Here is a 25703-nt window from a genome sequence, read left to right on the forward strand (position 1 = left end):
CAGGAGAAAATCAAATTTTTAGTACATGTGCATGGGTAATTCCCATAAACATGCAAATTCCAGCCAGCAAGGCAACATTGGGTACCTATGACATTTTGGACAAAGGAGAAAAGTGGGGGTCGGGGGTTAGGGAATAAATTTCCAGATTGCCGAATTCCAAACAGTACTCTTTAAAACATTGCCTTTCAAAATGACCTTCCTCCTACTTTACAAAGAAAGGCACGCACCTCTGCAACTTTTTGCTTTTTTTACCTTGTCCTTTCAACTGCGTATTGAGAAAGACTATGAAACTCTTAGACGAGGTCTATCAAAAGGAAGCGCAGAGCATCAGAAAAAGCTGTTAAGCCAGGCAGTAAATTTACAGCGAGACTCTCTGCCTTATCCAAATCTGTCTTAAAATTAAAATACGCAAGATCGACAAGAAGGAGTCTGGGAACTATGAATGGGCTTGGAAGCAGGAGGTCCCCCGTGCACTCCGTGCGTGCACCGTGGTCAGCAGCTGAGTGAGCGCTCTCGGTTATTTGCCCCGGTTTTGGTCTAATTTGTATGTTTTACTTTGTTTCAAGGAAGCGTAAGAGAACAGCTCTGCATTTCCATCCAACTCATCAGCGTTACATCGTCAAGTAAAAAGAAGGTGTATTAGAGGTATATAGGTGCCTTAAATTTTTTTATAGCATTTCTTTTAAATCATAGGAGAAACATCGTTATTTACTTTTATCCAAGACTATTAGACTTGCGGTCCCAGAAACAATTTTTCATGAATTTGAAATAATGCATACATATTTTTTGATGCTGACAAGTATGATAAAGTGGTCAATTAAATACTTTCAAAAATAAAGTAAATGACATTTAGATAAACTTACGCGGGGGAAATGGAATGAAAATATGAAATCGAGGATCAAAAGGAGCAGAGTAAACGACTTGGTGTTCCTACATTTTTTTAAACTATAGGTTTGGATATTAAATTACCATAATATTTAGATTCCCTTGGCTACATTGGAAAACATCCTCTGATAATTTTATTCTTAAAAATTATTTTTAAAAAAAATGCATCAGATATTTCATTTTTCGCTGCTAAATTTATGACGGAAAAATTTTTGATGTTGCACCTGAAATCGCGACAGGAAATACCTAGTTGAAACAATCGGCTGGGTTCTGGAAGCATGCTCGTGAGTTCTGCCGAGCCGGGATCCGGCCTTCGTCTTCATTTGAGATTTGCTCCCTTGGGTCCTCCTGTCATTTCTTTTTCAGTTAGTAAAGTGTGGTGGGTTTGTCCATGATTGGATGTACCCGGTTCCAACCTGTGTTGACCCTGGTCTGCTTGGTTTTCAGCTGAACCGATAAGGGAAGAAGATGAGTCTTCCTACGGTGAAGAGGAGTCCTCTTAAAGGGAAAGTCAAAAATCATAACTCGGCCTCTGCGTCCAGTCCTCGGGTACCAGATGCTAAGGTGTCTGAGGAGAATCTGAAAAAAGTAAGTTGTTGCCTGAAAATCAGTATCCATGTGTCTGTGAGCTGTGTCCATTTGAAGGCCTGCTGTCTCACCCCGCCTGAGGCAAAATGGTGATGCAGAATCTGCGGCCCGAGTCCTTCTTTCAGCTGAATGGAGACGGTGTGCCTCAGCTGATGCTGCTTGGTGTGCGACTTTGGCCTGGAAAACCAAGCAAGATGCTGATCGGCTCCCGTAGGTATTGGCCTGGGCCCTTGGCCCGCGGAGCCCTGTTACCACGTGCCCAGGTCACGGTTCAGTCCCGAGCTGCAACCCTCTGAATGTTGTCATGACATTCCCTCACAGAGAAGCCACATGGTCTTTCTTTTTCCCAGAATCCAGACATATTTTTGGTGGGAACCAAACTTGGCTTCTAGAATCTATGCAACCTGAATTTGATCTGAAAGCTGACACTTTTAGCTGTATGATCCAATCGTTGCAGAAATGTTGCAAAAATCAGACGGCGGGGCGGGGCAGAAACCAAGCGGCACTGGGAGAGTCGGAGAACTCAGGTTTATTATGCCAGCGGTCCCAGAGGAGCTAGTGCTCTGAAGATCTGGACCCCGAGCTCAGATGCGACTTCGCTTATATAGAGCTGAGTTGGCATGGGCCGATTAGTTAATTTGTCCTCAGATGGTTACAAAGCGCAGGGGTTGCTATGGGTTACAGGCAGGTACATTTGCTGATTAGACAGAACAAGCAAAAGGGAGAATGAGTCTTTAGTTAATTTCGAGGTCACCCTGCCCCACGGCCTCTGCGGCAGGCACGTCTACGGAAGCAGAGCCAAGAGCTGGTTATATGGTTAGTCTTTTGAGTGAAAATCCTCTTCACGACAACCTGTACGAGACCAGTCGACGCTGTCCCTTTCGGATGGAACGTGACCTAAAGGCCATGACAGAACTCTCCGATTCTGCCTCTTCCAGGACCCCGAGAGCAGCCTGTGCAGCTACTACGAGGAGAAAATCCGCCCCTGCATCGACCTCATCGACTCTCTGCGGGCCCTGGGCGTGGAGCAGGACCTGGCCCTGCCCGCCATCGCGGTCATCGGGGACCAGAGCTCGGGCAAGAGCTCCGTGCTGGAGGCCCTGTCGGGCGTCGCCCTGCCCAGAGGCAGCGGTAAGCACCCGGCCCCTGGGCTATCAGCTCGGCCGCCATAACGAAAGACCACAGACCGGTGGCTTAAGCAGCAGAGCTTTATTTCTCACAGATCTGGAGGCTAGAAGTCAGCAGATGGCCAGCCTCTCGCCGTGTCCTCACACGGCCTTTTCTGGATGAGCTCACATCTGGTGTCTTCTTTTTATAAGGACACCAGCCACATTGGTCAGGGCCCACCCTGTGACCTCATTTAATCTTAGTTACCTCTTTCAAAGGCTCTGCCTCCAAATGCAGTCACACTGGGGGCTAGGACTGCAACATATCCATTTTGATGGGGACACAGTTCAGTCCATAACACCCTCTCATCACACGCTTCCGTGTGGGCTGTGTGTAACCTGCAGTTTGTGGAAGGTCTGGAGTCAATGCATTTGGGTCTCTAGCTCGGAAGCACGTGCACGTGGGTATCTTTTCTGAGCCCCCTTCCCGAGAGCTTAGGAGGTAAAGATTGGCTGGTGGCCCTGTTTGAGCTACAAGGCCAAGGATATCAGTGAGGGCTCACAGGAAGTGGACAGATCTGGATAGGCCTTGAAATGGGTGTTGGAGGTGGAAGATGGGTGTGACCGAGAAGGAGCTTGCAGGAAGGTGGCCTGGCAGGGGCAGTGTGCCTTCCTGGCGGCGGGGGGTTGACCGCGAGGGGAGCGTGGAGAATGTTTGTACAAGTTTGGGGTTTTCTCGTTGCTGTTTACCTCCTGAGCTGATCGCGGAACACTGGCATGAAGTGAGAAGCTTAAAATGGTGGCTTGCAAACGTTAGGGAGCCCCAAAGCGGCTCAGACGCATATTCACGATGCATCAGAACATCAGCGGGCGAGGCCGGAACTCCTGCAGTATGTGTGGTCTCCCCGATTGTATCGAGTTTTGAGAACCACCATCTGGGACTTGTAAGAGCAGAGTGTAGCACTGACGTGGACGTGGCCTCCTAGGTATCGTGACGAGGTGTCCTCTGGTGCTGAAGCTGAGAAAACTGAGGGACGGGGACGAATGGAAAGGCAAAGTCAGTTACCAGGACCAGGAGATTGAGATGTCAGATGCTTCGGAGGTGGAAGAGGAAATCAGGAAAGGTAAACACCCATGTCCATTGTCTTCGCCCATTTGGAGGTCTGATGAACTGTGTGAAGTGGTTGGGGTCGGCCTGGCATTGATTCCTCTTCCTCTTTTCTGGGCTTGGCCCTTGAGAACCAGCCCCTCCCCTTGCTCCATCCCCCATCCCTCCATCCGTTATTCAAGCCACTTCCTCCCCACCCGCACATCAGAATTCCAGGCTGCCTGCATTCTCTTTTCTCATCACACCAGTGCTTTGGGCAGAATCTGACCCCATCATTTACTGCTTATATACGATCTGAGAATGACGCTAATTTTAAAATCGAAAGCTTGTCTCCAAGTATCAAGCATCTGTTTCCTATTCGAGGCCATCCTTATCCTGATGGAAGAGGAATTGGAGGGGTGGGGGTGGGGGTGGCGGGAGCTTTTCCTCCAGAAGCAGAATGGATGTGTTTACATAATCCTTGCTTCGGCTAATTCACGGCAGATCTCACTAAATGCAAATCACAGAGATCATTGGGTTGATCCGAAACATCCAAAGGGAAAAATAACATCTGAAGGACAGAAAGACCAAGGAGTGACAGTGGCTACGAAGCGTGTTTGAGATGAATAAATAACTTCTCGTTATCGACTTTCATTTCTTCCCAGCATGCCACATAATTAAGCTCGGATCATTCTGGAGTTACAAAAGTGGCTGGTCGGTTTCACTTTCAGAGGATTTATCAGAACGAGACACTTTTACCCAAAGTGCTGATTGTTTTCTCTTTTGTTCCCTCTTCTGTAGCCCAGGATGTCATTGCTGGGGTAGGAATGGACATCAGCCATGAGCTGATCAACCTGGAGGTCAGCTCCCCTCACGTCCCAGACCTGACCCTCATCGACCTCCCCGGCATCACCAGGGTGGCCCTGGGCAATCAGCCAGCTGACATTGGGTTTCAGGTGAAACTTCGGCTCCATCCTGCCCTTGGTCTGGGGGGATGGGTGGGACATGGGGGCTGCATTAGGGCACAAATGAATTCAGGGCTGAGTTTGAAGGGTGGATATATAAGAAGCGTGAGTGGGAAATTTGGAGAGCATGGTGGTTGCAGTCTCCTCGGAGTCAGCCGGAGACGTCTCTGGAGAGAGGGAGGCAAACAGGCAAAATCAGAAATACGTTTTGTACGCTTTGTGTTTTATACGGTGACTCATCTTTGGTTATTGTCACATTTGGTATTAGGAAGTCTATTAGGAACTTGTGGCGAGAGCTCAGAGCATTAGAAAGGACATAATGATACTTTCATATCGGCGACTCAATCGATGGGTTAAAGGTTCAGGGACCAGTCAAGCTATTCTTGTGGCATCTTGTTTTTCATTGTGACCATCAAGTTTAAGGTTTCAGGAAATACGAGTGAGTGAAAACCTCATGGTTTTCCCTGACCGCAGGGCTGTTTCCTCATGGGGAACTCGGCTACTCATAACTCTGTCTTGGAAAGTGCCACCAGGCTTCCTTCTGCAGGCTTACTTCTGCGGGGACTGCCCCGAAGACTCTGAACCTGAGCAAGTGCAAGGTCACGATCTTTCTAACTCTCACACCCGCTCGTTTTTTTTTACAGATCAAGAGACTCATCAAGAAGTACATCCTTAAGCAGCAGACGATCAACTTGGTGGTGGTGCCCAGTAACGTGGACATCGCCACCACGGAGGCCTTGAGCATGGCTCAGGAGGTGGACCCCGATGGAGACAGGACCATAGGTAAGAAGAGGGGAAACCCCGAAAACGGCAGGTGGTTAGACAGTGGGAAAATGTCTCTTGAATCCAAATGGCTGTTCCTTGGCACACACACAGGGCGAGGGGCCTGCACCCAGCAGACGAGAACTGATAAGGTGCCAGGTTTGGTGCCCGCTGAGTCCCGATGATGTGGGTCACGTTGACTCTTGTTGGCCACAAGTTGGCCCGTAACCTTTGTCTACCTGATTAGGAAAGGCATGGTGGGTTCGGGGGGCAGAGCAAAACCGGAAAACAGTTAGCAATGCATTTGAGGCGGAAAGAGATGAAGGACACTGTGCCACGTGCCACTACGTGGATGAACTTTGAAGACATTACACTAAGTGGAATAAATCAGATACGAGAAAAACAAACACGGCACGATTTCACTTATACGAGGTCCCTCCCTACAGCAGTCAGATTCATATGCACGAAGTCGGGTGGTGGTGCCAGGGGCCTGGCACGGAGACGGGGAGTTACTCTTTAATGGGGACAGAGTGTCAGTCGGGAAGATGGAAACTTCTGTGCCTTCCACCTGGGGTTCTACGAGCCCTACTATCTGCCCTCAGGCAAGGGTAGGGGCAAGCCGGTGGCCGGGGATTGCCGAGGGATGGGCCGTCCCTCATTTCTCGCTCCGGCGAGGCCATGTGCGTTCTCCAAGTGAAAGGCCGTGGTCCGCAGGAATCCTGACGAAGCCCGACCTGGTGGACAAAGGCACCGAAAACAAGGTCGTCGACGTGGTGCGGAACCTGGTCTGCCACCTGAAGAAGGGCTACATGATCGTCAAGTGCAGGGGCCAGCAGGACATCCAGGACCAGCTGAGCCTGGCCGAGGCTCTGCAGAAAGAGAAGGCCTTCTTCGAGGACCATCCGCATTTCAGGTACGCCCAGCTCCGCTTTTCCAAGGTCAAAGGCAAACTAAGGACTTCCAGCCTGCCCGGGGAAGACTGTTGCAGATATTGGGGTACACGTGTGATGTGTTTGCTCCCTGACGGTGCCACAGAATTTGCCTGGAAGAATAAAAGAGGAGTTCACGATTATGGCGAAAAATTTTAAAAGATCAAATTAAGGAGGGGACCTGCTCTAATAATTTAAATACTATGGTGCCAGAACCATAATAAAAACGTAAATGTGACAGAATGAGAAAAGTGTAGAAAACCCAGAAATAGACCCAGATACATATATTGGATTGGTGATAAATGTAGCATTTCAAATCCAGGGGCTATATCAGTTCGATTCTCAATCAGTGGCATTGAGGAAATTATTGAGGAGAAGAAGGAGGGGAGAAAAAATGAGGAGAAAAAGTTAAATTGTGCCTTTTCTTAACACATTACACCAAAATAAATATCAGTTGAAGTTTAAAATTAAATACAGAGAAGAAGCCACAAGCATCCAGAAGGAAAAGTGGGTGGAGCATTTATCATCCCGGGATAAAGATCTTTCTAACCTTAGAGCCAAAGGTGACATTTTTTTTTTAAAAAGAAAAGACTGATAAATTGGTTGGCTTTAAAATAAAGAGCAGGTGCAGAGTTGGCGGGAAGGGAGGAGGCTGGCTCTTCGCCTGTGCCGGGAGGCGTGCTGGCACAGCCTCTGCTCGGTGCTCCGGTACTGGGCCAGCAGGTCTCAGCACAGGTGCGTCCGCAGGGTGCAGAGTTCCAGCTCGGGGAGCTGCACCCACACAAGTAATCAGAGGTGTGTACGGTGACGTCTGCTGGAGGATGTTCGGCACGGATCTGCTTATAATTGTGTATTTGTGATTGTGTAAACCAGAGTAAGCGCTCACGGTGTTTGCAGCCATTAGAGTGCCAATGAGATGCTCTGTGAGCTATGAAGCGAGGCCCCGTACGTGCACACGTGTGTGTGTGTGTGTGTGTGCGCGCGCGTGTGCGTGTGCGTGCGCGCTTGTGTGGGCAGAGCCCCAGGGACGCTGTTAGCATCAGCACAGCCAGTTCTGTCAGAGGGTTGTGGAGAAGCTTATTCGGAGTTGACAGGTGTATGAACTGTTGCTTGCACACTGCCGGGTACTGCAGTGCTATACGCAGGTGCCCATCGATAGATGGATGGAAAAGCAACATGTGGTCCATCCATGCGATGGAGTATCAGCCTGAAGAAGGAAGGACATTCTGACGCCGGCTGCCACATGGATGAACTTCGAGGCCATTACGCTCGGTGACATAAGCCGGTCACAAAAAGACCGTACTGTGTGATTCCACTTATACGAGGTCCCTAAAGGAGTCAGATTCATAGGGACAGAATGTAGAAGGATGGGTGCCAGGAGCTGGGGGAGGGGGAATAGGGAGCGAGTGTTTAATGGGGACAGAGTTTCAGTTGGGGAAGATGAAAATGTTCTGGAGGTGGCTGGTGGTGACGGCCGCAGAATGATGCGAACGTGCTTAACGCCACTGAACCCTAAACATGCTTAAAATGATAAATTTTATGTGGTGTCTATTGTATAACAATTAGACACGTTGACGGGTGCGGAAACTGACTTAGATGTGCGTGTCCTGTCGCAAATGGGCATGTCAGCTCACGCTTCCCGGGCTTTTATCCTAAAAAGTCCTTTAAAATGTTGAAACCCTGTCATAACTCACCCCGTGAACACAGATTTGGGTCGAGTGAGAAGACAGTTTGGCTTCCTTCCTCCCAGTCACGGCTTCTGCTCTCTGGGGGGAGAGTGTGAACCCAGCTCTGTATATGGAACCATCCAAAGCTACTCAAATGCAAGATCCAAGTCTGAACGCTGGCGGGCACTGGCTCAGAACATCCCGTCCAGCCGGAAGTTCCCGCATTTGCCTCGATGACCCCAGCAGCGCGAAGCTGACTGCCGTTCTGTGGCTTCGCGGAGATGGACGTGCTGTTGTCTTCTGTTGCAGGAACCTCCTGGACGAAGGAAAGGCCACGATCCCCTGCCTAGCGGAGAGACTGACCACCGAGCTCATCGCACACATCTGCGTAAGCACACGTAGCCGCCCGATCTCGGGGTGGGGGGGAGGGGTGGGAATCCTAAAAGGCAAAGCCGCACCATGGCAACAGCTGATGCGGGCACACGGGCCCCCTGGGGATGCCGTGAGCAAGCAGGCTCAGGTTCAGTGGGTCTGGCGTGTGGAAGTCTCCGCTTCCAGAGGGCGCTTGCCAGGGGACCGCACGTCGAGTGGGATACCGATCCACCGACTCCACTTGGCTTTCTCGAAAATTAAAATCTTCTGAGCTCTCCCTAAGTCTTCCTTTCTCGTTGCCAACCGCTATCCTCACGTCTCGGTCATTGTTCTGATCCTGTATTTTTCATTTCTTAAACTTCGCTGTGGTTCTTTTCCAATCTACTCGGACAGTCTCTGCTTTTTCACGTTTTCGATCCTTTCGAAAGGTTTATGTGCGCATCTTTCTGCGGTGCTTGCACTTGACGATTCCAGTGATGGAGCCTGGTGTGCTGGGTCCGACCAGCTGTCACCCACAATGAGTTGAGTCGGGAGTTTCGGCTGTGAGCCTCTTTCTTGGAGCTTGATCCGTGGGTTTTTATGGAAGCCTGAGTTTAAATTGTGTTTCTCCAGGGAGTGGCAGTGTTAGCTTCTGCCAGACGCCTGGAAGGGCCCCCGGCTTGAACCACTTCAGCTTCTCAGCTTCAGGTTTTGCAGGACCCCTCAAGGAGTGAGAATTTGGGCAGCGAAACCGTGTGAGGGCTGGCTCGTGGAATTCCCCGCCCTCACACTCACATCGGCACCGGGGTCCAGGCACTGCACACAGTCCCCAGGGATGCGCTGGCGGGCAGGGTCGTGCCGAGCGGACCGTTACGATGGAAGCCAAGCAGTTGGAGTCCCAGCTTCATGCAGAAGGAAGGTGTTTGTCTGTTAGATTCCCCGCTGGGGCCAAGGTCACCTTGGATTTATCCTTTGCTCCAGCACCAAGCCAGACTCTGAAGCTAGAGTTCAAGTTTTCTCTTCTACAGACGCCCTTGACGCCAAAGCCAGCTTCACTTCAGCCTCCATCTCACATCCCCGGGCGTCTGCTGTCCCTTGGCTTTGGCTTCCGAATGTCAGTTTTGTCGCTGACAGCTCGCTGACGCATTTGAAGCGGTGCTTGTGATATTTCCGCCAGCGTTTTTTATGCCTTTGCTGTGGAAGGGCGAGCCAACATAAGCAGTCAGCCATATTACCAGAACCAGAAGTCCCAGATAACTTTTCAAGATCTCCGAACAACACAACCATTGTTGAATCTCAGATTGTTCCAATGGTCACTTCTTCAGGACCCACTAGACAAGCGACTTTCTAACCTCCCTGCAGAGCTCACGTCACATGATCACAGAAACTGTTCTTCGCGTTGCTTTTCCCGGGGTTCAGGATCCAGGCAAAGTGGCCTCCTAAGCATGGCTCTGAGGCCGAAAGTCCTGGGTGGCAAACGGTGTCCCATCTCCTGGAAAATCTTTGCAGAGGGAGCCGGGAAGTCCCACGTGGTGCAGAGCTTCCCTGCACCTTGCAGAAGGAGGCCAGCACCTTCTTATTCCCTGTTCAAATTTATGTATTTCGCTTATTTTCTATTTCCTCAGAAATCTCTGCCCCAGTTAGAAAATGAAATAAAGGAGAAACAGCAGAGTATAACAGAGGAGTTGCAGATGTATGGCATGGAGACGCCGGAAGATGAAAACGAAAAAATGTTCTTTCTGATAGATGTGAGTGTTGCCTGTCGGGTCGAGCCGAAGAACCGCCCACCGACGGTGTGCGAGGGGCCGCGTGCCTTATGCCCGTCTGTCCCGTCTGTCTCGCTCTGTCCCCTGAGCACCAGAAAGGGGCCGGGGTCGAGGGCACGTGGGCGGGGAGGGGCGGGGCGTGGTGGGTGGAGCCAGCGTGCTGAATGGGCACATCGCGCGTGGGTTCTTCATCACGTGACTCACCCAAGACCCGGGAGGCCGTAAGGGGGCAGTGGGGTGCTCTGGCGACCCAGCTTCCTGTTTCCCATCGTCCTGGCCCATAGGCGGCAAAGAATGACTCACCCGCCCTCAGCACACACGCGACCTCCAAGCCACGTCGACACCCGTATTTGAAATATCTCTGCTTACACTTGTGTTTTCCTTCTCGACAGAAAATTAATGCATTTAATCAGGGCATCCTCACTTTAATCCAAGGGGAGGAAATCGTGGATAAGAGCAACACTCGGCTGTTTACCAAAATCCGAAAAGAATTCAACAACTGGAGTAAAGTGATTGAAAACAACTTCCAGGACGGTGAGCGCAGGGCGCCATCCTGAACCCGGCATTGGGGGCTGAGGCGGCGGACGGGGGAGGCGGACGAGGGTGCTGCAGCAGGTGAGGGCGGTGGCAGTCAAGAGCGGGCGACGCGAGAGCCACGTTTGCTCTGTTCCATGTCACTGATCTCAGGCCAGTGGGCGCTTATGTCAAAGGATGCCGACAGAGGCTTCTAGACGAATCAGCCGTCCTTCGTTAATGAGCGGGTTGGCGCGACATGGGTGTCATGCTCTCTGTGTCACTGCTGAAAGGATCCAGCTCGATCTTGGTAACTGGCTGAGTCCTTGAAGCCTGACACGCATCTGAGCGGATTTTATAGCCGCGGCAGCAGAAAGAAAATACCACAGTGCCGGCTGCCCCGCTTTGCGTCATCGACTCTGCAAGAGCCTGAGCAAAGGAGAAAATGCGGTCTGACGTGTTTTTTTTTACTATTTCAAGGAGCTTCAAGGAAATCACGTATTGACCAACGACAAAGCCGTAGCGGCTGAGGGAAAGGCCATGCGGTTTTGCTTTTATTTGAGCAACTCGGTGGGGTTCCCCAATTCCTGGTAGCTGCCCAGAGGTTCAAATGGTCAGTTCTCCTTGGCTTTGAGAAATCTTCGTGACCTTAGACGAGGCAATGGCTTTTTTTGAGATAGGACATCGAAAGCACAAGCAGCCAAGGAAAAAAAAATAATACATCGGACTTCATCGAAACGAAAAATTTTGCGCATCCAAGGACGCTATCAAGAAAGTAGAAAGATACCCCGCAGAACGGGAGGAAATACAAGTCATAGATCTGATAAGGGTCTAGTATCCAGAATATAGGGAGCATTCTCATAACTTAAAGATGGACAAAGGAGCAGAACAGACGCGTCTCCAAACATAAGGCATCTGAGGGGCCGGTAAGCACATAAGAGAAGTTCAATGTCTTTAGCTGGCAGAGAAATGCAGATCCGACCCACACAGAGATCCCATGTCACACCTACTGGGATGGATGCCATCAAAAAGACGGAGAACGAGAAATGTTGACAAGAATCTGGAGAAATCGGAGCCCTCGTACACTGCTGGAGAACGTGTAGAAAGATGCTTTGGGAAACATTCTGGCATGTCCTCAAAAGGGACCACGTGACCCAGCCATTCCTCTCGCGGGTACGTACCCCGGAGAAAGAAAACATATGCTCACGTAAAAGTCTGAGTCTGAATGTCCTTGGCAGAATAATTCATAATAGCCAAAAAAAAAAGCAGAAACAACCCAAATGTCCCTCAACTGATGAATGGATAAAGAATATGGTAGGCATATCCGCTCACTCAGGCCGCCATCATGAAGCACCATAGACTGCGTATTTAACAGTTCTAGGGGCTAAAAGTCCGAGATTAAGGTGTCAGCAGGGTCGTCTTCTTGGCTTACGGGTGGCAGTCTTCTCCCCGGGTCCCCACGTGCTCGTCCTTCTGTTTTCTGTTCTGTGTTCTTTTTACAAAGGTAGCAGTCATACTGGAGCGGGGCCCACCCTAGTGACCTTATTTCAACTGAACCCCCTCTTTAAAGGCCCTACCTCCAAAGACGGTCACATCTAAGGTGTTAGGGGTGAGGACTTCAACATGTGAATTTTAGAGAGACACAGTTCGACCCGTAACGCCGTAAATGGAATGTTATTCAGCCGTAGAAAGGCTTGAAGTACTGACACGTACTACAACATGGATGAAGCTTGAAGACGTGCCAAGTGAAAAATGAGATACGGACCACATGTTGTATGATCCCGTTTATACAAAATGTCCAGAACAGGCAAATCCACAGAGACAGGAAGTAGGTCGGTGCTTTCGGGGAGCTGACAGGGGAGGGGTGGGGAGTGGCGCTGGTGGGTGCGGGGCTCCTTGGGGTGATGGGGACGTTTGGGAATTAGATGTGTGATGGTGGCACAATTTTGTAACTATACAAAAACCAGTGACTCGTACACTCAGATAGGGCGAATTCTGTAGTACGCGGATTATATCTCAATTAAAAAAAAAAAATTCCTATGAGGAAATATCTCCTGACCCAGCCTGCCACCCCCGGTTAGTTCTTCAGAAAGAGAGACCAGAGTCCTCGCGATGTCCCCTTCTCTCCGATGGGGGTGTTTCTACACAGTCTAGTGTGTTGAGCGTGAAAAGGATCCCAAAAATATAAAGAAAAAACGAAGCGGTTTTCATACATACCGACACCACATGACGTCAACCGGGTCCGACCCGCCCAGTTACTCTGTTATCCCATCTGGTCCACAAATACTGTGCCACGGCCCACGGATAAGTGACGTGTAGCTGATTCCGACGGCATCCGTGGTCAGTCCTACTTTTCAAAGACCTGCAGGTCATCCTATGCTATCAGGGTACAGTTTCTTCGGTAAAGATCGAATGGGAATCATAGAATTTCATAGGCAAGTAGCTTTTCCGGACCGTGTCTGTGTTTGCCGCTCTCCGGTCCCACGGCAGGCTCCGCATCTGCCACCTCGAGCGGACGGGGACACGTCCCCAGAGATCTGTTTCTCCGCCGTCATCCCCGAGTACTGTTTGATCTGCACATCGCCCCTGCTGGTTCCTCCTCGCCCCTCTGCGCTCTCGGGAAGTGCACAGTGGTGTTCGTCGTGTTTAGAAAAACTCGCGGGGTCATTGTCGTAAAATAACGCAGTCCGCCTTTCCCACTGTAGGTTATGATGCTGTATACAACGAGATCTGCAAATTCGAAAATCAGTATCGTGGCAGAGAGCTGCCAGGATTTGTGAACTACAAGACATTTGAGAATATCATAAAACAGCAAATCAAAACTCTGGAAGAGCCCGCTGTGGATATGCTGCACATCGTAACTCGTAAGTGCTCGGGGTCGCTTCCAGGGCGGCGAAAGGGTCGCCCCAAAGCTAGCGCCTGGCTTCAGAGCTCCCCTCCTGGTGCATTTCCAGCACCAGCATCCCAGACAGTTCTCTGACTCTCCAGACACCAGCCGGATATTCAGTCATTCAACTCGATTCCGACACTACCTGCCCCGGGTTGGCACAAGCCCCACAGCTTGCGGGCTTGGTCCCACAGGTTACCACTCGGCGGGTGGCGGTTGTGAGCCCGGTGCTTCCTGTCCTTCTGACGAGCCATCTCTGAGGCAGAGTTCCCGCAGCTCCCTCCTCAGGGACTGTAACTTCCAAGGACAGCTCACGGGACTTGGGAACACACTCCGTTTTCCTTGACTAGCTCGTTGTAAAGAACCCGCTTACCTTCGCCAGTTTGTCGTAAGGGACACTAGAAAAGATGCAAATGAAAGGGATACATAGGACCAGGTCTGGGAGGGTCCCAAGTGTGGCTCCCACGGACTTGGGGGTCCACCGCCCTTGGCACGTGTTCGTGTTCGCCAACCTGGCGGCAATCCGAACCTGTCACTTGGGGGGTTTGATGGAGGTAGAATCGATGATCACGTAGGCAGAATCGATTACTAACTCACTCTCCATCGTCTTCCTCGTCCTCTCTCTGGAAGGTGGAGAGTGACAGAAGCTTGGGCTGAAAGTTCCAGGCTTGGTCCTTCTGGTGCCCAGCCCCCATCCCAAAGCCACCCAGGGCCACCCAGAGTCCACTCATTAGAATAAGAATTGCTCTCATTACCCAGGAAACTGTGAGGGAACCAGGAGCTGGGTGTCAAGAACGGGGGAACAAAGACCAAATCCACATTCACAACACGGCACCTCGACCCCGCCCCAATGCGAGGGTTACTTCAGCCTCACATTGCTCTCCCTATTTGACATCTCTGAGCAGTAGGGTCGACGACTAAATAATTCTACAGCAACAACAACAACAACAACAACAAATCCCTAGACACAAATACACTCAGGAAAATTAATTACACACAACCTTTCGTAAACATCTTGTCCAAATTGCTATGTTCTTTGGCCCTATAGTCTATAGATTTGATTGACTAAGTGTGAAGCCATCTATCTTATTTATAGATGCTCCAGGACCTCATGGTGGTTCACATATGAATTATGTGGTCAATAAATATATCTCAATTTACTTTAAAAAGAAAAGAATATTAATTCTACATCATGGGAGTGTTGGGAGCATTCTTCAGGCGGTAGAACCTTTGTCGTGTGTACACAGGAAACTGTCAGCAGCCTGTGGAGGCAAATGCGACATTTCGTGGTGCCGACCGCTCTCTCCTTCACACGCTTTGCCCCTTGGTTTCTGGGCCATTCTCGCCTCTCTTCTCTCTGTCTGCTCCCTGGCCGACACCATTCGCACTCCGGTTAACCGTCTCAGCCTGGCAATGCGCGATGACCATTCGTGGGTCCGCGAACCAGTACGGGTCGGAGGTGGCCTCCTAAAGCTCATGAAAGGATGTATTTCTACTCACATTTTAACGTTAGGCTTGATAATTATAGACCAAAATCTGTCATCGTGTTGGCGTTGGTCAGCTGTGCCCTCAACCCACTCCTGGAGAAAATGCATGGTACTCAGAGCCTGATAGTCATAGAAATAATTCGAAAATATATAGAGATATATAAACTTCTGTTTCAGAAAGATATGATATGGAGTCCGTAAAGATTTTCAAGCATAAAGATACCGTCCATCATATTAGGACAAAATTCTGTGAGGGAGCCAAATAGATATATACGTTTTGAAAATAAAAAGAGCTATTGTAAATTTTCTGATTTAAATAAGAGCTTGTTCATGTATTTCTTTTCAAATAGATCGTGTAGACATTTCGATTCTGTTGCCCTATTTAAAAGGGTGATATGATGTTTTACTATAAAATATCGATATATTTATAACTTACAAGAAATTACATTCTTTGCAACTATTTATATACTTAGGACGAAAACCGTAAATGTCAAATAAATATGCCAGGGGACGTTTAGGTTTTAAAATTCTTCTGGAGAATCGTCAAGCGAAAAAGCTCACATTCCTCGTTTAGGGAAGGGGGGGGCACTTTTTTCCTTCCATCCTCTTATTTTAGGCAATCAGTCTAAAGACGACGTTTCTACCAAAACTGGACTTTTTTCTCTTCTTCCATCAGAAATGGTTTGGCTCGCCTTCACAGAAGTTTCCCAGAAAAATTACAATGAATTTTTCAACCTCTACAAAGTCTCCAAGGTAAAACCGACCGTTTGTTACCAAAAAATAATAATAATCCTGACGCTAGGAAGTAGATTGCTTGTACGAAGACCGTTGCAATTGATTGTGTATTTGGAGAAGCAAATAGCGAAGCCTACTAGTGAGTCTTGCCAATGGTTTTACCACCGAAGTCCGGTTAAAAGCAATGGGGGTCTGGCGGGCCACTAGGGTCCTCTTCTCACAAGAGCACTGACCCCACTCTGAGGGCCCCACCTTCATGACCTAGACCTCCCAAAGGCAGCACCTCCTAATGCCATCGCACTGGGGTTGGGCCTGCAGCATACGAATTTCAGGGGGCCACAGCATTCAGTCCTAGCACCCGGCACAGACGGGAAGGCCACCTCTTCTGGGCACAAGCCGGGGGTCTTAGGGAGGGCCACTTGAGCCGCTTGGGCCTCCAGCTTCTCACTCACAAAACACAGCTGAGAACAGGTTCCTCAGAAAGTTGTCATGCACGCGGAAGAAAGTGTCGAGAACGCACCTGGCAGTATCAGTGCCTCTCACACTCCAGGGGGACCAAGGGGCCAGGTGATTTCAGTGTCACCCATCTCCACCCTGGCCTTCTGGTAGCCAGTTTCTCTAAATCCCTAGAGAATTTGACAGTTAAATTCCCCTCCACCCCCCACCCCCGTCAGATGAGAAAGAGAAAGGGAGGAAGCTGAGTCCTCAGGGCTTCGAACAGAGCCTGTGGGTTCCCAGGGGTGAAGGGTCTGGTCACACGTGTGGCTCAGGCTCCCCAGAAGGTTCTGACCGTCTGCTGGGAACCCCATCTTAGACAGACCAAGGTGGGGCGCAGAAGCTGCTTCAAAGCAGGGTGCTGTTTTAGTTCGAGCTGGCGAAGCCGCTCGTCGTGGACTTGGTGTGTGACTTTCCCAGCTTCTCACCTCCTGAGCGGAATCTCACTGTGTGTCTCTTGTGTGATAGTCCAAAATCGAAGACATTAAAACCGAACAAGAAAGAGAAGCCGAGAAGTCCATCCGACTGCACTTCCAAATGGAGCAGATCGTGTACTGCCAAGACACGGTGTATCAGACTTCATTACGGAAAATCAGGGAGAAGGAAAAGGAGAAGGAAGAAGAAAGGAGGAGAAAAGTAGGTCGGGCGATCTGCGAAGAGAGTTCTTCGTATAACTCTCTAGATGAAATCTTTCAACACCTGATAGCCTACCACCAGGTAAGTCTGCGCATGCCTCGGAAAGGTGGTTTTCATGTTGCTTCTTCTTCTTAATTCTTCTTTCTTTAGTCTCATTGTCTCCATAAGGTGACAGGCCTCTGTGGAAACAAGCCAACCTTCAATTGACGAGAAGAGGCTGTGGCTTAGAGCCACGCTTATCCGGTCTTGACTGGCTGTGTGGCCCTGGCCAAGTGTCTTCACCTCTCTGAGCCTCAGCTTGCTTCCTTGCAAATGGCACTTCCTCGTCGGTGTCTAGTGCGTGTCCAGTGAGTGGAGGGTGGGTAGATCCCTCAGTGCAACAGCAGCTCGCGGGACAGGAGCTGCTCAGAGACGCATGCTGTGTTCCTTCTCCATGCAGCAAATCACATGAGGGGTGAGAAGGCTACGCAGCTCAGGTGAGCACACCTCCGAGCCGTTGGGACGTGTGAGAATCTGGACAGGTGAAGCAAATAGTAAACTCCTGGTTTACCAAGTATCTCCCGCACTTCACTGTTCATATGCTCGTGACAGTGTTTCTTAATCTGGACCTCCTTGGGTCTTGTTGACATGCCGAGGTGGGTTGTGGGTCTGAGTTGGGGCCAAGGTCCTGCGCTACTAAGTGGGCTCCCAAGGGAATGCCACCAGGCTCTGAGCAACGAGGCCCCAAACCGAGGGTCGACCTCTGTTTCCCACCCGCACTGGGGTGGGCACACGCGTGAGAGAAGCCAGGGAAGGGCAGGACGGAAGGACACCTGCGCACCTTGGCCGCTCCTGCAGCCAAGCTCGCCACCTGTCTGCTCACCTGCCTCGCAGAACCTGTTCGAGCAGGTGGCGCACGCGCACGCACAGAATCCAAAACGGAAGATGAGTGGCAGTGGAAGATGGGGCTCCCACCCACACCGCCCTGAGCCGTGCAGCCCCCTCCCCAGAAGCGGTCCTCCGGTTTGTCGATATCCTCTGAGGGAAAGCATATATATATATGTATATACATATATAATATCAAGTATTATATATAATTTTTTAAAGCGTGTTTGGCACCGAGGCTGCAGAGTGCCTGCGCCAGCCCGCACCGTGTGCCCTTTACTGCACCTTGCAGAGGGGTCCACTTCAGCTCACACGGAGCCACCTTGCTCTTTTCCAGGGCGGCTGAATATCTCGTTTTATGGATATAGCATACTGAGCCCGTTCCCCTAATAACAGGCACCGTTTGTTTCCAGCCTTTTGCTCACACAGTGGAGTTGCAGTGAGTAGCCTCGTTCGTGAGTCATACATCTAGAGGACAAGTTGCTAGAAGTGAGATTCCTGGTCTCTTAAACAGGGTCGTACCAGGAACCCACAGGGTAGATGTGCATAAAGACATTTATTTCAAGGAGCTGCCTAATGGATTGTGGGGACTGGCCAATCAAGTGCAACATCCATAGGAAGACCGCCAAGAAAGGCAGGCTGGGGATTCTTGGGCTGCAGGGGAAGGTACTGTCCACAGGCAGGGTTTCTTTCTAGTTTGCTCTTAAGTCCTTCGCCTGATTGGGTGAGGCCCACCCACATCATCAACGATAACCTCTTTCAGTTAGTCACCTGATCGAAGATGTTCACCACCTCTACAGAATACCTCGCAGCGGCACTTCGATTGGTGTTTGATTGAATAACTGGGTCCTATCAATCACCTGGCCACACCGACACATGAAAGTGACCGTCACACCTGGGGCAAAGATAGTGCTTGTTTGATATCGATTCTTTGACTATGTTATATTACCTATGGAAAGCCTGTTTCTTCCCGTGCTTGCCGGTTTAGTCTGCGCTAAAGTTGTTGGTTTTTTTGACAGTCGGGTAGGTGAAAAGTAGTATCTCGTTGTAGTTTTAATTCGCATCTCTCTTGTCGTGATGGCGTAGACAGGTTTTCATAGCGTGGGAACTATTTCTGTTTCCGGTTCAGTAAACTGTCCATCCAGTCGGAGCCCTTTGTAGGCTGCGGTGTTTGCCCTTGGAGGTCTGCGATGCAGATTTGCTCGGCAGTTTGTCATCCGCCTCGTGGCTCTGTGCATGGTGGTTTGAGACGATGCCGAAGTTTTCTAGATTTGTGGGTTCAGGTTACGAGTTGTTTCTTTGGGGGCTTCTGCGCTTTTCGACAGACTTTGAAAGGACTTTGTCTGTGAGATATGTATAAACCAAGTCTACGGTGTTCTCTCCAAGTCACTTATTTCGAGTATTATGCTTAAACCTTTGATCCTTTCAGAATTATTGGATGTCAAGAACCAGGCTCCGGGCGGCTAACAGCTGGTACCATCACCGGAGACTCCTTCTTGTCCGTGCTGGTGCACGACAGCCCCTTTCACACTGTCTCTTCTCCTACGTATTCTGGTCTTTTTCTAGATCCTGAATTCTGTTCTACTGGTTTGCGCTTCATATACCAGTGTCAATAGGACGTCGTTGGTTGATCTTCATACAGTGTTTAAGTATCTACTTAGTAATCCCCTCCTGCGCCCCTACTTCCCTTTTTTATATCATGGTAAAATATACATCACGACATTGACCATTTCAACCATTTTTAAGTGTACGGTTCAGGGGCATGAGGTGCATTCACATGCTCGTTCAGCCATCGCCACCGTGCATCTCCTCAAAGAGAAACTCCGCACCCATGAAACGCTAATTCTCCACCCTCCTCCCTGCCCGCCACCTTTCCACTTCCTGTCTCCGTGAATCCTCCCGCTCTACGTAGCTCATTCAGTGGCTTCGTATAATATTTGTCCTTTTGAGCCTGGCACATTTGACGTCACATAATATTCTCAGGGTTCGTCCCTGTTGTAGCATGTGCCACAACTTCCTTTTTGCTTCAAGCAGAGCGCTAATCCGTGGCATCTAAGGAGCACACTTTCTTTACCCACTTTTCCATCCACGGATGTCGAGTCGCGTTGGTCCTACCGCACGGGCCACTGTGAAGGCGCCGCTGCGGATGCGGACGTCCCGTCACTTCCTCCCGTGCAGAAATTTCCTGCCCATCCTTATCTGTTCCAGTTTCCATATGGATTTTAGAATCGGCGTGTCCAGTTCCTTCTGAAAAAAGGGAAGGGTTCGTGTTCTCACTGGGAGCACATTCACTCTGCAGGTCTGCGGGGGGAAGCGTTGGCATCTTCGTGACAGTAAATCTCCCTGCCCGAGACCACCACGGGCCTTTCCGTTTCCAAGATCAACTCTGGGGGCCTCGGGAGTGTTTTCAAGTTCTCTTCACATAGGTCGTGCCTTTCTGCAGTCTATTCCCACGGGTTCCCTCACCTTTGCCCCTATCGTAAGTGGGTCTCTTATTCCATTATACTTTCATTTTTTGGTGGCGGATGTGCTTTCTGTGTATTTTCCACACCCATATTCATACTGATTCCCTTACTGTCTGTCGTGGTTTTAGAGTTTTCCCAACGACCGCTCCCCTCCCCGTTCCAATCGCAAAACCTCAGCTCCCTCTTTCTGCCTCCACGGGTCCCATTAGTGCCGCCTGAAACCACAGGGAAGCGGACAGGCAGCCTGTCTCGTCTTCGACTTTAACTCTCCGTGGTGTGTGATCCTCACCGGCTCAAAGCGGGGTGTCAGCAGGGCTGTGTTTCTTCTCGAGGCCCTTGGGGTGCACCTGTTCTTTGCCTTGGCTGGCTTCTGGCGGAGCCCGCATTCCCTGCCCGTGGTCCCTGCTCCGCCCTCACGGCCAGCGCTGTGGCGTCTCTCCCTCCTTCTGGAGTCACGCCTCCCTCTGGCTCTCCCCCGCTCCTTTGTGTGGGGCCCTCCAGATAATTTAGGATGCCCCCCCCATCATCACGTCAGCTGATTGGGCACCGATATTCCTCCTGCGACCTCTGCCCTTTGCAGAGAGGGGCTGGGGGGTGAGGGACACGTTCGCAGACCCCGTCATCGGGCGGAGGACATGTTTGGAGCCACCACTGCCCCAAGTGCACGCGTTGTTAAATGAATCGGACTTCCCTGGGTCAGTGATTTTCACAGTGTCTCTGTGAGCACTGGGGAAATCCCAGGGGATCCGATTTTTGCCACACAGAAATGTCTTCTCAGCTAGCAGAGTGGGTCTCATGCAGACGTGGCCCACCTGTGAGGGTCTCTATGTGGCCCCAAAAGCAACCCCGTCGGAAGGGACTTCTGCCACCGGCCTCGCTCCCCAGTTAGACCCACCCTGGGAAAGGAGCCCCCTCACCCTGCCCGTCACATGCTGCTCCCTGTCCCCATTCCTCCGGGCCTTGCTCCCATGCACCTCTGCCCGACGGCTGCTGCTTTGGCTACACGTGGTCCGTCACCTGTCTCCTTCTGCCACCAAAGCTATTGATGTTTTGGACAATCTCCAGGAGGATGAGAAAGTGACTCTTGCAGCCATGTTCATGAGGAAAGTCTCGAAAGGCACTTCGGGCACCTGGTTTTGTCAGCCCAGATTCCAGCCGCCCCTCTCGGCTGCGTCCACCCTCCCACGTCAGAGTCCAGTGCTCGTGGCCCTCAGCGCCCCTCTTGGATGCCCCCTATCACCCCGTCCCTTCTCACCCCTCCTCCGTGTCCATGTGGGGACAGGCCACCCCCTCAGCTCACTCTCCTCCTGGGACGCGTGGCGTACCTGCCATCTTTACGTCGCTGTCCTCTGGGTTAACGCTCACTGAGTGCTTCTCGTGTGCCTGGCATCTTGCAGAACGTTTATCTTTTAGCTCAGTCCAGCTCCTTAACTGTCCCACGAGGCCAGGCGCTAATATTTTATAGAGAAGGAAACCAAGGCTCAGATCGGTCCCAGAACTCGCTGAGGGCGAGCGTGTGTCGGCGTCCTGAGCGGTCACCTACCTCCGAGGGAGAACCCTTGCGCTGGCAGGTGGGGCTGGGGACGGAGAAGGAAGGGCCGAAGCCCCCTTTCGCCCGGCACGGAACGCCGGGGGCTCCCTCCTGGGGCGCTCGGCCGACGGCCTCCGTTCCGCCAAATAATCTTAGTGCTGACTTTTTAAAAAGTCGTGAAATCTTTTCAGCGGAGGTGTCAGGGATTCGAAAGTGTAGGTTTTGTGCTGTCCATTCACCTTCCCGAAGCGCATTCTACCCCCGTGCGTCGGAAGCGACCATTGCCCCGTCAGGACATGCTGGCTGTCCAGCCGGAGCCCCGATGCCCAGCAGGGTGCGCCCCACACTGCGTACCGGTGTGTGAGGGATGCTGACGGGCTTGAGGCCGGGGGCGCCTTGCGCCAGCCGGCCAGGTCCGAGTCCCTCCTGGGAGTGTCCACGTCGCAATGTCCCAACCCTTTTGTGAACTGTTCCTTCCAGGAGACCGGCAACCGCCTGTCCACCCACATCCCCTTGATGATCCAGTTCTTCGTCCTTCAGTCATTCGGCCAACAGCTGCAGAAGGCCATGCTCCAGCTGCTGCAGGACAAGGAGCAGTACGACTGGCTCCTGAAGGAACGCAGTGACACCTGTGACAAGAGGAAGTTCCTGAAGGAGCAGCACAGGCGGCTGGTGCAGGCTCGGCACCAGCTGGCCAAGTTCCCCGGTTAGGTCGGGCTCCGTCCCGGCCGCGGCCCCACCGCACAGGTCGCGCCGTCCCTGACAGCCACGCCCATCTCAGAGCTCAGCGGCCAGCATGCTCCCCCACCCCGCTTAGTGGAGAAGGACCCGTGAGAAGCTGCAGGGCCACTGGGTTTCCAGCAGAGACTCGAGGCCTGCTCTCGCAAGGGACGCGATTTAGGTGGGACGATGACGCCACCTTCCTGGTTAGGAGAAATGATCCCCCTGCCCCCCCATCATTCTTGCTCCCCAAACTCTCTCCATGTCTTTGCCTGAGACCATGCCCATGAGCGCCATACAGGGGCTCGTTCCTGTTCTTTGCCATGTTCACGCCATGTGCGTGGATGCTGTGGGAGCCGCACCTCGCCCATCTGCAATAAACTCATTTCTAACTGACATTTCTCTGACACTTTTGTTTTATTATTTGGGGGAGAAGCCTGGAAATGTCAGCAGGCAAGAGCTCAGGGAGCAGATGCCGCCCGCCCAGCCCGGTGGGAAGGAGCGGGTCGGTCAGGGGTCGCGGTCTGCTCTTTTGCAGGGGGCCGAGGGGAAGTGGGGGCAGAGTGAAGCAGCGCGAAGCAGACCACGTCCACGACCACGTCCACGACCACGTCCACGACCACGTGCACCGACCCAGTGCCCAGTCTGTTCGGCCCCTCGGCACCTGCCTGGGGTCGAAGATAAAAGCCCAGGTCGGGGGAAGTGGCCCAGCAAGCAGGTGCTCCGGGGCGGAGGGCGGGAAGCAGAGACGGTGGGATGTTAACCATCACCCTGGAGCCTGGCACAGTATGACTCCTCCTTGCTCTAAGCAGTGATGGGGACACTCGCAGACCCCTGGCCACAGCCGGCTCAGCAGCAGGATAGTGGACAGTGGGCTGTAGCTGGGGTGGGGGTGGGCTCGAAAAAAGCCTGTGCCATGTGTTTTAAAGTGAGAGTTGAAGCACCACAACCCTAGAGGAGAGGGCAGGGGACAAACAGAGAAGAGCTGTGAGCCGCCTGCCAAAGAGGCCGAGCCGCGAGCGAGCGTCCCCCAGGGAGACCCACTCCACACCAGGGCCTGGCGGACAGAGGCGCCCGCCTCAGGGGGCGGGGCTCCCAGGCTGCGGGAGGCAGGGCGCTTCTGGCCAAGCTGGACAACCACTTGTGGGGGCCTGTGGGGGCGGGAGGGGTGCACTAGCTACACCGTCCCCTCTCCCACTCAGATCCTTTCTGACACTCCCCGAGGCTCCGTGCTCTGACACAGCTTGAGAATTCACTTAGGCTTGGGGGTGCCGGGGTAACAAGAGCCCTGCTCAAGGTCTAATCAGCACCGACGGCGCCTCTCCCAGGGGCCAGACGCCCGCCCGCAGGTGGGCTGGGAACCACCGTCGATCATGGTGAAGGGCGCCCCTGAGTCACTGTCCCGGTACCAGGCGTCCTGCCTCCGAGGAAGTTTCTGCCCAGACCAGAAACTGAGGTACCAGTATTCTTCTTCGCTGTTAGTTTTCCTGGCGTCCCAGAGAGGGTGGAGGGAGGAAGCTGGTGTCATGTGCTCAGACCAGGGATTTCCCGGGGAGTCGATCTGGGCACGTGCCCAGCCTGTCCCTACCAGACCAGCATCCAGAGGGAAGCCTGTCCCTGTCCACTTTGGGTGACTCCTTCAGAGGGCGGCAGGGCTCAGGCCCTCCTACACCCACACCCCAGTCTCCCGCCCGTGAGAGGCAGTGCCAGGATCAGTACTGTGTCCCCAGATTCTGCTGCCTGCTCAGTCGTACCCACCTGACGGTCCATCGGCCCACGAAGAATATGCTAGACGATCAGCAGGGCCCGCTCATGGACCCTCGCTCCAGGCACTCTGGGACTCGGTCGACCCGCAGGGTGGAGCTGAGTTTGGAGCAGCGCAAGGTGAGCAGCGGGGGGCAGTTGAACTGAGCGGAAGCCTGCGTTTTGGGGTCCATGAGATCCGGCACGCTACAGGTGCTTCGTAAGTGCGGTGGGAGGGGGTGGGCAGGGGAGACGCAAGGCGCTTGCTCAAATGGCTTTCTGGGTTTGTGCCTAACTACACGCTACAGGACACCAGCCTCGATCACTGTCCTTGTCAAACAGAAGCAAAGACACACACACCTGGCAGGTGGAAGCCAGCGGGAGCCACAGAAGCCCCCAAGGGGCTGTGGTCCTGGGATTTGTGGCTTTTTGCGAAATCAGGCTCTGGGTGAAGCCTTACCTCGTTCTAAAGCAAAACCATTCGCAAGGTGAATCCCAAACAAATACTGATCATGGAAGATTGTCAACTGCCCCATGGACATTTTTAGGTATGTACGTCATCACCGTGCACAGACCCCTTATTTGTGAATTCGCCGCCTACTCACTAAAATTTAGTTGTAACCCCCAAATCAATACTAGCGGTGCTTTCGGGAACATGCGAATGGCGGAGGAGGTGAGTGTCCCTACGTGCACATTCTCATCGGAGGTGAAGCAGGGCTCCAAAGACTCCAAACATATTGGGGGAAAAAAAGTATAATTTATTTGTACAATATTTCACAATTAAATTTTACAGTTAAAAAAAGATACAAAACAGAAGACAAACAGGGGTCACATAAATAAAAAAGAAGCACTAAGCACTAAGGAAAGAACACATTCTCACGGCGGCGAGGCCTTTTAAATCCCGGCTTGGGAAGCAGGCACCTCGGCGCTGTGGCCCTTGGGGACGGTGCTGTCCCTGAGGCACGTGGAGCAACACCCTGGGGTTGGGGCTGCACGGCCTGTCGGGCCAAGGTTAAGGCCTCGTGGTAGCATGTCCGTGTGTTCCATCCCTGGAAGCCAGTGTGGGGAGCAGAGGCGGGGCCTGGGGGGAGCAGGTGTGCCTCCCGCTTGGCCCTTCTCTGGGGCGTGGGGGGATAAAGGGCTGGAGGGGGCCACAGGGGCTCCGAAACACACCTTTCTCTGCTCCGTCCTGAGCACGTGCTTCAGCAAACGCATTTACAGAACGTGAAATGAGGAGCCGGTCACTGTGGAAGCAGCTCGAGCGTCCGTGCCGAGGACGACGGCTTCAAAGAACCAAACGTAGGGGCTACTCAGAGCGTCACAGCTGCGATCCCCCGGGACTGAGGTAGCAACGTGTGGAAACGTCACGTGGAAACAGTAAACCTTTAATCACGCAGCCCTGATTTCCCCAGGAGACAATTTCCTGTGATTAGCAGACCCGAAGAAAGTCGGCACGGCCGCCCACTCAGCCCTCCTGTGAGGACCGCGGGGGCATGCAGATCTCCAAGGAGGCTGGGAGGA

General features: G+C 52.0%; 2 protein-coding genes across 4 annotated transcripts in view; both read left to right on the top strand.

Moving 5' to 3' along the window:
* MX1 (MX dynamin like GTPase 1) overlaps positions 1-22835 on the top strand; it is a 24267-nt gene extending 1432 nt beyond the window's left edge. The window contains exons 2-15 of one of the 2 annotated variants that reach the window (XM_039857788.1): positions 567-645; positions 1333-1473; positions 2412-2604; positions 3566-3703; positions 4468-4622; positions 5276-5414; positions 6108-6306; positions 8299-8377; positions 9966-10088; positions 10499-10640; positions 13325-13483; positions 15610-15746; positions 16692-16940; positions 22200-22835. In XM_039857788.1, the coding sequence (XP_039713722.1) occupies positions 1354-1473; positions 2412-2604; positions 3566-3703; positions 4468-4622; positions 5276-5414; positions 6108-6306; positions 8299-8377; positions 9966-10088; positions 10499-10640; positions 13325-13483; positions 15610-15746; positions 16692-16940; positions 22200-22430 (2064 nt within the window). In that variant the 5' untranslated portion in view covers positions 567-645; positions 1333-1353 and the 3' untranslated portion in view covers positions 22431-22835. The remainder of the gene's footprint in view (positions 1-566; positions 646-1332; positions 1474-2411; positions 2605-3565; positions 3704-4467; positions 4623-5275; positions 5415-6107; positions 6307-8298; positions 8378-9965; positions 10089-10498; positions 10641-13324; positions 13484-15609; positions 15747-16691; positions 16941-22199) is intronic. The other variant, XM_039857789.1, reaches the window with a different exon arrangement.
* Positions 22669-25604, top strand: LOC120598750 (uncharacterized). 2 transcript variants are annotated; one of them, XM_039857795.1, is made up of 4 exons: positions 22669-23157; positions 24170-24323; positions 24491-24730; positions 25404-25604. In XM_039857795.1, exons 1-4 carry the CDS (start codon positions 22702-22704, stop codon positions 25529-25531), a joined length of 978 nt encoding a protein of 325 aa, XP_039713729.1. In that variant the 5' UTR covers positions 22669-22701; the 3' UTR covers positions 25532-25604. The 2 variants fall into 2 exon arrangements, with proteins under 2 accessions (XP_039713729.1, XP_039713728.1); XM_039857794.1 differs by lacking the exon at positions 25404-25604 and having other exon boundaries at positions 24491-24970.
* The last annotated feature ends 99 nt before the right edge of the window (positions 25605-25703 follow it).

The sequence above is a fragment of the Pteropus medius genome, unplaced genomic scaffold (genome assembly GCF_902729225.1).
Source record: "Pteropus medius unplaced genomic scaffold, Ma_sr-lr_union100, whole genome shotgun sequence".
NCBI lineage: Eukaryota > Metazoa > Chordata > Mammalia > Chiroptera > Pteropodidae > Pteropus > Pteropus medius.

Bases quoted from the DNA above. Each gene is read 5' to 3' on its own strand.
- LOC120598750 (XM_039857794.1), top strand. From the start codon at position 22,702: ATGTCTTTGCCTGAGACCATGCCCATGAGCGCCATACAGGGGCTCGTT. The intron at 23,158-24,169 runs GTGCTCCGGGGC...CTGTGTCCCCAG, and splicing joins GGAAGTGGCCCAGCAAGCAG to ATTCTGCTGCCTGCTCAGTC. The intron at 24,324-24,490 runs GTGAGCAGCGGG...TACACGCTACAG, and splicing joins TGAGTTTGGAGCAGCGCAAG to GACACCAGCCTCGATCACTG.